The 14,412-nt window shown below is 44.1% G+C and overlaps 1 protein-coding gene across 3 annotated transcripts in view; it reads right to left on the bottom strand.

Moving 5' to 3' along the window:
* Nucleotides 1-14,412, bottom strand: part of NT5E (5'-nucleotidase ecto) — a 428,517-nt gene that overhangs the window by 75,522 nt on the left and 338,583 nt on the right. For all 3 annotated transcript variants that reach the window (XR_015296621.1, XM_086926572.1, XM_086926573.1), the window contains exon 8: nucleotides 8,618-8,818. Coding sequence is in view for 2 of the 3 variants with exons in the window: in XM_086926572.1 (XP_086782698.1) it covers nucleotides 8,618-8,818 (201 nt within the window). In the remaining variant the exon portion in view is untranslated. The remainder of the gene's footprint in view (nucleotides 1-8,617; nucleotides 8,819-14,412) is intronic.

The raw sequence follows: 14,412 nt of genomic DNA, 5'->3' as shown, positions 1-14,412 counted from the left end.
CCTCCCGGCTTCCGCCTCAGGAGGGGAAAAGAATGCTGTGTCAGTATCGCCTGCTCACCTAACACAAGCCCCTTTTATAACGCTGCCAATCGCGTCACCAGCCCAACCCGACCCAAGATGGCCGCCAAAACCGGAGCCCTGCCCTCGGCGTCAACACTCAGCCGAGAGCAGGTCCGGAGCTGAAGGGAGGGGGTGAAAAAGAGTCTAAGGCGCCACTAAGCGCAAGGGAGTCTCAACACACCTCTTTAGCTCAGGTGTGCACAAAAGTACAAATTACGATTCAAATCAGTTTTTTAAAATAACAGGAAAGGTAGGAGACCTCCCGGCTTCCGCCTCAGGAGGGGAAAAGAATGCTGTGTCAGGATTTCACTAGCCTACACCTGGGGTGTGGCTATCTCAGGGCTACATGACCTTGGGGAAACTGGTTTGGCAACTTGTCTCCCCACTCTTCTCCACATGCCAGCCTGTCTGCATAAACAACGGGCGGCCCTCCACCCTAGTTTTACACATTTGCCCTTCAAAGGCGGCTTCCCCTTTGAAGCCTTCCTTTTTGGTATAACACACATGTGACTTCCTGCAGAAGGGAGGTAACACCTCCCTGGCCTGCAGTTCCTCATTTTTCCCTTTCCTGAGAGTCGTTGGAACATCTTCCCAGAAGGGCAGAAAGCTGTCTTGTGGAACAGGCTTCATGTGTGCTTGGGAAGGAATAGGAACTTTAAAGGCAACAAAGTGGCAGCTTTATAAAAGCTGCACACAACATCAAGTTACATTAAGTTCATGTCGGGCTTAATGTAACAAGTTGTTTGATAGCTTGGAGTGCCCACTATGCACATACCATTCAGAAGTTAGCACGCCTGAGAGGTTAGCGTGTAAATCAGCACTCACCAAATTGGACAACCAAGTCTTTCCATAGAAAAAACGTTAGTTTCATATTTTTACTGTCAGAACATGTAAACTACATGTCCTGCCGGTGCCATTTGTTTGCCTCTGACTTAGGACTTGGTAGGCTTGCCAGAGGGGTGGCATACACAGATGCACAGGGGAAGTGGGGGCTTTGCCACTTCTTTCAATGGCAAAGTTGAGCTAGCAATGAACAACAGCTCTACCAGTCTGCAGTGAATGCATGAATAAATGAAAATGTTATGAAGTGCACAAATACCGGAAGGCGTGTTGGTGCTGAGTGACTCAGAAGGGAGAATACAAGGACCAAGTCCTAATGGTTCATTGGTGAAACAACCAAGTTTTGAGTTTCGTCCTGAACGCTGAAAGCGTAGGTGTATCTTTAAGCTCAGGAGGCAGACGATTCCACAATAAGGCTCTGGTTCTGAAGAAACTTCGGCCTCCCCAGGTGACCCATCTGAAGGGAGCGACCATTAACAGGTTTGGTGTACTTGATCGAAGAGTTCTGCTGGGGTATACCGTATCACATTTGCCCTCTAATAAGCAGGAGCATTTCCCTTGATTTGTATGCTAGGCATAGAGCCTTAAAGGAAATGTGATGGTGGATCAGAAGCAAGTGCCATTGTCTGATCGCGGCCTTGGCTGACTGATATTTGGGAATTATGACTAGAAACCGAGCAGCAGCATTTTGGATGGTCTGAAGTTTTCTATGTAAGCCTTTAGAGAAGCTGGTGTAAAGACTATTACAATAATCCAATCGAGAGAGTACCAAGGCTATAACTTTTCAAAAGGGCAGCTAGCAGAAATTTCTCTTTTTTTTAATGATTCTGGACCAGTGGAAAGGGGACGAGGTAGTTAGATTAATTAGACTTTTTAAACTCACATTGTTACCAGCATAAACTCCAAGGGGCATATCAGCAAGGGCCGGCGATAATTATCGCTAAGCGCGCTTAGCGCGAGGATAATTATCTCGGGCTATCGCAGGATTTTATCGCTGAGATAGCCTGCTATCAGCAACGCTTATCTCCAAAGAGATAAGATTCCATGCGCAAGCTGCCAAATGTGCGAATATCGCTGGGAATCCAGCGATAATCTCACAACGTTTGGCGATAGCTTGATGATAGGGCAGGGCAGACTTAGCCATTATATCCACCTTCCATTGGATGTAATGGCTAAGTCAGACTGAAAGGAGGTGTAAGGAAAGTAGCGATACCCACAGTTAGCGCTACTTTTCTTATTGCTTCGCAGGTTAGCGAGCAGCTTGATGATAGGAGAAATGTTGGTTAGCGACATTTCTCACGTTATTTGGGGGAGTAACGCCCACTTTGCATTTCAGCCTGGCATTCAGGGAAATGGCGAAAAGGCATGGAAACAGGCGCTAACGTGTCCATGCGGATAGGGCGTTAAAATGATCGCTGCCTTAGCGGCAAAAAGTGCAGCTAAAGCAGCGATACTGCCCTTGAAGATATGCCCCCAAGTTTTTAACTTTAGAGGTAGGTGTGGGTGCCTGACCTAAATGTGATGGCCACAAGTGAGGGGACCATATACAGAGATTGTTACCAAATTGGATGAACTCCCTTTTCGTGGAATTCGACTTTAAACAATTGCTGGCCATCCTACAATTCACTGAGCTCATGCATTTATTAAATGTATCACCAGCCCCACTCTCGCCCTTTGCCATTGATACAATTATTTGAGTGCCAGGGACAGCCAGACAATTTAATCAAAATGGCCAGTGAGTTAACGTAAACATTAAATAGGGTTGGAGAAAGGGAAAATCCCTGAGGTACCCCACAAGGCAGATAGAAGTTTTCTGAGCTGAAAATCCCATGTGACACCACTTGATTACATCCTGACTGGCAGGATTCATTCAAAATTAATGCTGAATCCTGAAAGTCCAAATTCTGCAGACGGTCAATAAGTAGGAAGGGGAGCAAAGGGATGCCTAGGTCACAGTAACAGGCTGAATACAATAATACAATAATGCACAAAAAAAAAAACAGAGTCCAATGGGAAAAGAAGGTTAGCGGTACAGCAGTCACCCGGGGCACACCAGCAGCGAACCCTCGGCGGCAGCGGTGAAGCGGGGCAGAGTCTCAGGAGGAGCCGTGCAGCGTGGGGAGCGTCCTGAGGTCAGGTCACCTTACGCTTACACTTACGCTGTCGCTGCATCATAAAAAGTGCCGCAAAGGCGGTGCAAAAGTGACACAGGGGCTCATAAATAAGACCCTGGATGTGCACCCTTTTGAAGAGGCTTAACACAACTAAAATTACAGGTGTGAGTGAGAAGCCTACTCTCCAGATGCACTTAATCCGGCATCAGGACATCGGCAACTGCCCGTTGAGCAAAGGGTTTTCATCTGTTTAAAGATCTTGGCCTTTCTGTGAAAAGTAACGCTGTTGCACCAACCTGCTTTTACATCTTTGAACCCTTAAAAAAAAGCATTTTTTTTCCAATAGTCCAACATGTCAATATGGCAAGTCTTGGCAGTTCTCGACATATTGTCTCATAATTTGTTGAAGGTAAATACAAGCATGTGGAGAAGAAACTCTCAAATTGTGCTACATGCAGGTAGTTCTAAACGTGGTAACAGTTTAGTAAAAATCCAACCATGTCAATACCTTGCTGAGGGCCTTTCGTGGGTTGCGGGTGGCACAGAGAATGCGATTTAAAGTTTTCTGTCTCGACCACTGCTTCAACTGTTGGTATTTCGGACAAGGTGTACGTTAAAAACCCATGTGCTAGTCCACAAGTCCTAACTTCTGATCCAGCTTCCATTGACTGAATGTGGTACCTCTGTGTGCCAAACATTAAGGTTAGAATATGTCTGTACTGTACCGGTACTAGACTTGTGCAACAATATGTCTCCCGTCCTGCATACCTCTAGCAACTGATGCTGTTCTGCAAGCAGGGACAAACAACGGTGCAGCTGAGTCCCATCACTGAAAGTAGTGTCTATACTTTGCATTTCTTGCTATTGTCAGTTTCTTGCACTCTTGGTAGTAAAGCAAGTAACCAGGCGGCTGACCAGTGTCTTCGGTAAGCTAGACCAAGAGCACAGCGCACTCTTAAAAGAGTGGCATAGTTCAATAGTCATTTACCCTCCTTGAAGAAAAAAAGCAGGACTATTGAAAGAAACTGGAGGAAATCTTAAGACTTCTACTTCAGATCCACTATAAGAAGGCCTTTAGACGAAATAAAGCTAGCACAGGCCAAATACTTTGAGGATAGAATTAATATGACATTTCTTACAACCAGGATAGTTTCTAAGAAGCGCAAAAATGCTGTACTTAGACCCCTTATTGAAGAATCCCCATCTAGATTTCAATGTATTGGGGAATTTTCGCCCCATATCACTGTTACCCATCTTGGGTAAAATAGTGGAAAAACACGTCAATCACACCCTCACACAGTTTCTGTAGGAGAACAATATTACACCAGACTCAGATGGGCTTTCGGCCTCAACACAGTACGGAGTCGGCTCTGCTTGTGGTTACAGATGAACTTAAAGTGATACTTGATCAGGGGGGCACCGCCTTAATTCTGCTTCTTGACCTAAGCGCGGCTTTGAACACCGTGGACCACTGCACCCTGATGCACAGTTTGAAGGAGACAGGGATTCAGGATAATGCCTTTCAATGGTTCATCTCTTTTCTAAGTGATATACCGTTCCAGATCATGGAATCTACCTACCTATCAGACACTCTGCCAGTTACATGCGGAGTCCCGCAGGGCTCCTGCTTAGCCCCATATTGTTTAACTTATACATGTGTCCATTAGCCTAAATTGTTCAGGAGTTCGGCCTATCAATTGTATCATGCGCGGATGACACACAACTTGTAGTGTCAGTGTCTGAGTGCTCCAACTTCAATCATTTCCTACTGGTACCTTGCATGGAAAAAGTGGAAAGCTGGATGGCCAGCTGCAGCTTAAAGTTGAATGGTGATAAAACAGAATTGATGTTCATGGGAAATAATTCAGTGCCCAGGACTTCAATCAATTGGCCACAAGACCTGGGTACACCTCCCATCCCCAAAGACTCAATAAAAGAACTGGGGATTTGGCTAGACCACAAACTATCAATGGAAATACAAGCAAAAAAACTAGCAGCTACCATCTTTGGTATGCTCCAAATGATCCGTAAGATCTTAACACTCATTCCTGAACAGACACAGGGAACTGTGGTCCAGGCCTTGGTAGTCTCATGCCTGGACTTGGGCAACTCCCTGTATCTCGGCTCCCCAAAATATGTTGTGATCAGATTGCAGGTAGTTCAAAACGCGGCAGTTAGGCTACTTCTAAAAAATACCCAGACAGGACTCAGTGAAAGCCTCTCTGAAACAGCTGCACTGGCTGCTCATCCAAACCAGGATTAAATTTGAATGCCTCTGCCTGACACACAAAGTGTTTTCTTCTAGCAGACAGTCTTAAGACAGTGGTCACGGCACTCATTATGACACGGTTAGACTACTGCAACAGTCTTTATATGAAAATAAAAAAAAACACTGAAACAGACTCCAAATCGTGTAAAACACGGCGGACAGATTGTTGACTAGGACACCTAAGTTTGTCTCGGAGAAGAAAGAATTAAAGCAACTACACTGGCTACCAGTTCAACAACGGACATAATTTAAAGCCCTCTGCATGGTTTTTTAGGCCCTGAAGGGAGTGGGCCCCGACCACTTGAAACAACAGTTCCAATGTTATGTACCCAGAAGGACCCTTCGCTCCATAGGAGCAAAAAGAGTGATTGTCCCCCAATCAAAAAAGCAAACTGGGGTGGTGAGAGCTTCCTCACATGCACCTCAAAGGATTGGAATGATCTGCGATTCCACCTCAGAAACTCAACTGAGTGCCTCTCTTCCAGGAAAAGGCTGAAAACGTGGCCTTTTTCCATATAGTCACCTTACACCTCAGCAACCGAATAGGCAGTGCTCAGCGCCAGGACAACCTAGGGTAACCGTTGCGCTTAAGAAGTTAAATTAACATAACATAACATAACAATGACAGGGGCCCAGCCTTGCTTAGTACTCATATGTGCCTAGGAGGTCCCTTAGTTCATCATCAGACCACCTCATAAAGACGTAGAGGATAAAAAGTTCAAGATGGGGAGGAAGATCATTCTCATACCTGGTTCCAAAGCTTTGAAATTCTATGACCAGGACACTGAAAATGCCGAAAGATGAAAACAGATTCAGAAAAAAACTGAAGACATGGCTGTTCCCATGATGACTCGCTAAGTCTTCTAACTACCACCTCCTCTCCTCAGCGCTGGGAAGCCCTTGGGCAGCCATGCGGTCTTTAAATCCCTTAAACAAACAAATCCCTTCCATTTGCATTAGATTGCTTTAGAAACTGCTTAAGTATTACTTAATTAAATTGTTTAGTCTCGGTTTACATGAGCAACCTTCATTCACCCTTACACCAAACTTGGAATCACTTTGTAAATGTCCATCTAAAAACAATAGGAGGCAACCCACACCCGCACAATAAGGGAAACACAATACACAACCAGACCTAGCTCTTGACATGTTTTCACCTTCTACAGAACTGCAGTCTTCTACATAAAGATTAAAGGTTTGGTATCCTTTCCTTGATTTTTTTTAAACCAGATGTTATTGGGGTTTTACATGTTAAGAATATACATCTTTTTCAAGTTGTCATTGAAGGCCTGCTGTGCCCATTATGTCCGAATTATAATTGCAGATACAATAGAATATTACTTCATCCTTCTGCGAGTCAAATGCACTCCGTTTAATCTCAGCGTGTAGTGCCCAGCCGTATTAGTGTCAGGTGTCATATCTTCGCCGCCTAGCAGCATCTTTCCCAGGAACACCAGCTGTTGAATACTCAAGCATGCTAGATATAGTCTCCTCTCCCTTCAATAATTCAGGCAATGGAACATCCAACTCTCTTTACCCCCCCATCCCTCCCCAACCTGTTCACATCTGACCCTCCTCCACCCCTCCCCCCTCCCCTCAGACATGCCGCTACTCCATCACTATGTGTACCGCTCACAATGTATTCCGCCCACTCCAATTGAACCCTGTGTCAGTGGTCTAATCATCACTCGGGAGAATGCGCCCAATCAGAGGATCCCACTGTTCGCCTACTTGGTCATCACCCAGTCCGTACCCTAGGTCCTACCCAATCTAAATGGCAGGTAAGATCAGGGGGATCCGTCCTCTTCGTCAGTCGGGTCCTTAAGTAGGTCTGTCAGTGCTATCCAGGCTCTGGCTGTATCCCACGGCTTGTTATTATCAGTTCTTCGAGTTAGTTGGAGTTGGAGCGTCCCCTCAGAGTCCACCCACTTAAGAAATTATCTGAGCCAACGCCCCGCATTAGGGCCCACGGCCTCTTATCCTTTCCTTGATAATAAAGTTTCCTAATGCCCAATCGTACCATTATTATTGATATTTTCTATGGATTATCCCATTTCCAATCATCAAGCTCCATACACATTCCATTTAATAAGCACTGTACCAACCTGGTTCGCCAATACCAAACACTTGGTAAATTACTATGGATTTACCTTGTTTGTAATCCACAGACTCAGACCTTGCTGAATTGAAAAGCAAAACAAGAGGAGGGAGCATCCTACTGGTTTTATGTGGTGTATAATAACAGTCCTTTGAAATAATGTGTGTATTCAGTAAATACTTTTCTTATTATGTGACATCAAGCAAGGATAATTATTCATCTGATATATATAACTGATGGACGAAACTGGCTAAAAGTACTACACAATCATGCCCCTGAGCACCATTAGACTATGCAATTGTATCAAGCTGCAGGAGGACCTTGAGGCCTGGACCACTCTGTTCAGGGCCGGCTTTAGGGCAGTGCGACTGGTGTGGCTGTATTGGGCACTGACCTGGGGGGGGGGGGGGGGGCGCCGACCTCAGGGGGATGGGCTGAGTTTAGCAATAACATATGATTGGAGAGATGAGGGGCACTTTTGTCAGGTGGTAGGGAGAGAATCCGAGGAGGTGGTCATGGGGTATGGGGGCGCCAAAAATTATTGTCACACCGGGCACAGCCAGTGCTAAAACCGGCCCTGACTCTGTTGGAGAATTTGCCCACAGGTCTGGATGGAGATGAGGAACGGAAAAAGCAAACCCAGGAAATGGAATCCTCTGCTGAACAAGGACACACATTGGTTACAGGGGAGGTGGAGACAACAGCAGAGGTTCCCGCGGGATCAAGGTGAATGGTGGGACCAAGGTAAGTGGGGAGGGGCGAGCTAAGGGTGCAAACCAGCTAGCGAGCGGGACATAAAGGTCTACATATGTGGGGGCCACATAACATTGCATTGGAGGCAAAGGGGATGAAACCACTGAGGACGAGGCCATAGGAGAAGAGAAACAGGGCTGCATTTCTTGGTCTGTATCAGTACTAAGGGATACGAGAAAGGGAGGCAAAACGACTGTACCAATACTTGTCAAAATTATTGTTTTGTTATTGTTCTCTTATTATTTGATAGTGATTCATGTATGAATGTATGCCATTTGATGCGTTTTTCTACCATGCATTATTGTTGGAAATACTGTTAATCGAAAATCAATAAAAAGATTGTATACAAAAAAAACCTGTAACTGCATAATCTTCAATTTACCTAAACTAAGAAACGGCTAGAGAGTTGGATCAAGAGCTATATAAAACGAAATTATTATTATTATTATTATTATTAGGGATCCTTTTAAGAGATACACTTACCACTGTCATGCTTCAAAGTCTCATTCTTGATCATGCCGAACCCGTCTCCGCCGCCAGCAATATAGGAAGGTAATATAACTTTGTAAACCTTGTCAGCTTCCAAAGGCCTGTAAACTGGCACGCGGCACTCTGTGCAGAGAGCATATATTGAGACAACTCTGTTTCCTGGTTTTCTTGTGAGATCATAGACAATACGGATTCCTTAACAAAAAAAATGAAAAAACATAAAACTGAGTGCACAATTTTCGACATGGCTCACTGCTTTCGGTGCATGAGAAGCTCTAATGGCAACCGATGAGGAATGGAAATCAAATATAATGAGAGAAGAACACTTTCCTCAAAATATATTCTGCAAATCTGAAGACTTATGCAAAGTCCCCCGTGTTCAGAAGCTAAATAAATTCGGAAAAACAGCAATTAGGTAATAATACACACGTGCTTTTTATTGTAATCATGAGCACATTTTTGGGAACTAGTGATCTGATTGTAAAAGGGTTCGCTAAGTGCTTAGACAATAGTGTTGATCTACAGGGCCTAGGGGAACCATGGGTCCACTTTAACCCGAGTAATGGCTGTTTGTTGCTACTAAACCGAGGGGCGGGCCCTCAAATACCTTTCCTGCATTAGTGGGGCCAGGCCACACATGGTACACAACTTTTGACTTTTTGTGCCATACTTTAGGTGGTTTGGTAAAAGCGCGTTCCTGATTTTTCAAATTTAGATGGTGAAATACTGTAGGATAACAATATGGGAAGAATGTTACAAAAGTATCAAGTTTGAGCTGTGTTTGTATAACTTTAATACCAAAGCGTAGCTCATGTTTACAATAGATCAAAGAGAAACTAGCCCTCTAAACCTATCACAGATGTATGACTGCACAAATAATGAAATTAAGAAGAAAGCTGAGACACGCTTAGGAAGGAAAAACTAATGATGAAGGCACATCTATAAAAACCGAGAGAAATCACAGTATTTTATGATGTATTGAATTTTAGCAAATTTGACTTGTAATGTAATGTAATGTAATGATGTCTTGTAAAGCACATGAATCCCCCCACCTGGGGTATCTCCGCGCTGTAGACCCATGGGGAACCCGTCCTGGCTTTCCCTGTGAGATGGTCCCTACTGGGTATCTCCAAGGTGAAACCAGGCATCCCCAGCGTATGTGGGGGGCCGTTGTGGAGATGAGGCAAGCTAATGCCCAGAGTTGCCGAGTGTGATCCCTGATTAGAGTAGGCACCGAGGCGAGAATTATCGACCCTGGTCCACGAACCTGCCGCGTCGGGAATTAACTCCCTTGTCCCGGGCCATCCTCTGCTTCCGGGTTTGCCGCCTCTAACCAGTGAGCCACACCACTCCACTAAAGGACTTCAGGAAATCCTACAGTTATTTCTCCCTCTGAAGCAAGCACATTTTGGGCACTCCTGTTCTTGAAAGCTTTCTAAAAAGATCTTTACAAAGTTCTGTTTTCATTAGCCAAAAATGACCAGGCTCACCAAGCCATGTTCTAAACAAGCATATGTGGCACAAACTAAGCAAGATACGCACACATACTCATTACATTACAGTATGTTCTTATAAAAAAAGTTGGAAGTAATGTTTGGAATTGAGGAAACACATTTAAAATGAAACTCTGTTTTTATCTATCAGGTAGAAATTGTTATATATAAACTGTTCAACTAAAGTGCAACTAATGTTGGGCACCATACTGAGGATCAACTCATCTGAATTTGTGGTTCTAGAAATGATCTGGGGAAAATGTGCATTTATTGTATATGAGTGCATAGTAAGTGCTCGCATTGCTCAAGGCACTTATTAAGTCACATTCCTGAGGGCAATTAACATAAAAAAGCTACCCATTAATGACTGGTTTTAGATATGGCAAGTCAGGCGCAGCTGCCAGGGCGACTGACGCTGGATGCTGGGGATCACGGTTCGATCCCTGGCTCCTGTGGCAGGGGTCTGCCCAGCACCATGTGACTCTGGGCAATAGCTCGCTTAATCTTCCTGACGGCCCCCAGCGCCTTGAAACCTTGGGGTAATTGTTCGCGCTTTACAAATAATGGACTCCTTTACTGGTTGAGAAAGATCATCCTTGTAGTTTTGTCTCATATAGCTTCTGAGTATCTTTGGACCAATGTGTCAGGATCCATAGACGTGTAGCAAGAAGAGACTGAAAATAAGGCTCAGGATCTTCCTAGGGTAAAATGGGAAGTCGTTCACTCTAGTAACAGTACTTGGTACACTGGAAAACATCTCCCTTGATGTTGTGAAATAAGTGTTAAAACAGTGAATGCATATAAAAACTGCAATAGATTTCAGCGGCTCTTGATGTTGCCCCAAAATGTTTGGATCCAAGGACAATGCAATATCATATGGATAAAAGTACACATCATAACACAACCAAATTTCACAAAACATTTACATTAGCAGTTTTTAACACCTTGACTTCTGTGGACCTGCTTACAGCTTTACAGCCCTTGCAGCCACAAACCTTGGGGGCACTTAGATTACCAGAAGCCTTTACGGCCGGAGCCGCTTGCATCATTGGGAAGCACCCAGAGGTGCTTTAAATATGGGCACGAGCGGACCCACTGACAGCTTTAGAGCCATTGCAGCCACAAACCTTGGGGGCACTTCGATTACCAGGAACTTTGCGGCCAGAGCCGCTTGCATCATTGGAAAGCACCTGGAGGCGCTCTAAAATCCGGGCGCGGAACAAGGATGGACGAGGTCCAAGGAGGGGTGTGTACAAGGGTTTAAAGGGATGTCAAGACAGATTGCTTGATGTGTTTGGGCCACTGACAAAGTTCTTTGACATGTGTGAAGAACCCTATTTATAGGAGACTGCTAGAAACACGTACACACACAACAGCAGACCACGGTCAAGCACCTCAACTCCTTCAGTTTAAAAAAATCAACAAATTAAGAGCCACAACTTCCAGGCATCCGCTGATGAGAGATGCCTATTAACAATAAGAATCCAAACCAAAGGAAGGTGCACTTCGTAGAAGTCAGGACCAATGACAAGTAAATACTTTATGGAATCTTCTTTTTATTGAATTCTTGAGTAAAACAACACCGGCACACAGCCAACGCGTTTCGTTCCCCAGTGCCACGGGAACTTCGTCAGGGCTTATATAGTCTATAGGTTCAGTAACCTGCGTAGTATTGTACATTCATGTATGTATCAATGGATTGTCAACCCCAAATCGCGTTGTCCTGAATTTGATAATAGGTTTCAGGAAAATACGAAGTGGATTTGTAAGTTGCCAAAGTTTATTGTATTGGTGCTTAATATATCTTGTGTCGCATGAACAATTTGATGTGCCACAGGGATGAGTGCTTGTATCTGGCGCAACTAAAAGTGATGTGACCGGTCACACGTCTCTTGACCTAGTAATTGGAGTGTTCCAGGTGCAGAAGTCACAAAGTACTTGGGTGGAATTTCTCGGAAAGCAATGTGTGGTACACCAACTGTTTCCACCCAATTATTGCCGGTATGACGAGGTCTCGATGGGTAAATGGTAAACCCCCAGAATCCTTCAAATGTCGGGATTCATACGTCAGGCAGCATGATAACTGGCACAGGCAAAAAAAGCAGCACAGAAGAAGAAGATTCCATAAAGTATTTACTTGTCATTGGTCCTAATTTCTACGAAGTGCACCTTCCTTTGGTTTGGATTCTTATAGGAGACTGCTGTTAATGCCTTTGAGCTGCATCAATGGGTACAGCGAGCTGTGTGTTTATTGGGTAAACACTAATGCAGCTCTATGTTCAGAATGGAGGAAGAGTGTCCTTATGAAAATAGGCCCAAAGCTAGCTGAGCTTGCAAATAAGGAGTCTGGGCAAGACGCCAATGGTTTGCTCTTTGTTGATGAGTTTGCAAAGGAAATGGCAAAGCATGCCAGCACTTATAATTCCATTCAGAAGTGCAGAAGGATGTTTAAAGGTTTTTTTTGTGGGGCCGGTAGAATGTGGGAACGATTTCCAGGCTGTTGTTTTCAGATCACACAAGCATCATTCTTGCAAGGATACAGACTCTCGAGATTTCAAATAACTGGATTTTATCCCCCCATAGACAAAGGGAAAAAGGAGGTTCTGGAGCAAACAGAGGGGCAGGAGAACAGCAAGGTATGATCAGAAAAAGACCCTTTGTGTACTCCATTAAAACTGGGTGGCAGACTCGCCCATTGTTTTGAGAGTTGGAAAGAAGTAACTGTAGATCCATGGGTTTTGCAAATGGTACAGGGGTACCAGATAGATCTTGTGGAGGTACCAAAGCAGGAAGATGGCCTAGATCCCTAAGATTCTTAAAGGAGGAACAGAAGATGGTAAGTCTAAAAGCAGAGGAACTGGTGAAAAAAGGAGAAATAGAGAGAGTAGAACACATTTCCATGGGTTTTTTAAGCCATTTGTTTTTGGTGGAAAAGAAGACAAAGGGATGAGACCTGTAAAAGTCATAGAGACTTGAACGATTAGGTTCTGTACAATCACTTCAAGATGGAATGTATTCATATCCTGAGAGATCTGTTGAGGAAAGGAGACTGGTTGAGACATCTAGATTTGAGAAATGTGTATTTGACATTCCTGGTTTGCCAAGAGTAGAGCGATTTTCTGAGATTCCGTTGGTAAGGGGTGATGTGGAGATTCAAAAACTCTTCCATTTGATCTGACATTGACTCCTTGGTGCTTCATGAAGGTGATGGGCAATTATGACTTAGCTTCAGACAAGAGGTGTCTGTTTAATTGTGTATTTAGATCATATTTTAATAAAGGCAGAGAGCAAGGAGTTGTCCCAGGAGCAAACTGAATTAACTGTGCAAGTAATGGAAGACCTTGCGTTGTAATGAAAAGAAAGAAATCTTTACGGGAACCGGCTCAGGAGAAAGGTTTATTGAGGTTTCAGATTCAGACATTGGAATGTATGTTGAGATTACCACGGGACAAAGTGAGGAAAATTAGCAGGGAGATAGAAAGGATGTTGTTGTGCGAATGGATAGCATTACGTTAGATAGCAAGGATGCTGGGTGTGTTATCATTGATGATTCAGGCCATTTTTCTAGCCTTTTTACATTAACGGGCTTTGCAGAGGTTGAAGGCCAAGTATCTTTGCAAGGACAAGGAATGAGTTATTGTCAAAGGGTGCAGATGGATGTAGAGACAAAAGGGGTGTTTGAGGGATAGATAGGAAATGTGGATGCTTGGAATGGAAGGGTTATTTTCAGCGAGTTTCGGGATATAGTAATAGAGTTGGATGACAGTCTCCTGAGTTGGGGAGCAAAGTGTGGTTCTCGTAAGACTGGGGAAAAGTGGACCTTGCGCAAAAAGGAAATGCATATCAACTATCTGGAGTTGTTGGCAAGTTCTTCTGCGATAAAGAGTTTTGTCAGGAATCAGGTGAAATGTTGTGTATTACTGAAGATGGACAATTTTTCAGTAGTAAGGTATATGAACAAATTAGGGGGCCCACGATTGAACATGTTAGCAGATTTAGCCAAGAAATTTTGTCATTTTTGTCTAGGAAAGGATATTATGATTACAGAACAGTACATGTCCAGGTTAAGTAACACAGATTTGTTGCTGGTAGGTCCGTTTGGCCATCCCAAGTGCGGTATCCGATATCATGGAGTTGTTGATGAACAAACCAGTTCTAGTGCCAGAAGTTTTGAATCTGCTTGCAAATACAATGGGGGAGAGTCATGAACTAGTATCACAGGTACAGTTGGGATTGATGAGATGGTGGATTTCAGGAGAGCTTGGCAAATGTCAGGTTTAGAAGAGGTACCTCTGA

This window comes from Lissotriton vulgaris, chromosome 6 (assembly GCF_964263255.1).
Source record: "Lissotriton vulgaris chromosome 6, aLisVul1.2, whole genome shotgun sequence".
NCBI classification, from domain to species: domain Eukaryota; kingdom Metazoa; phylum Chordata; class Amphibia; order Caudata; family Salamandridae; genus Lissotriton; species Lissotriton vulgaris.
This window is presented reverse-complemented; position numbering and strand designations above follow the sequence as displayed.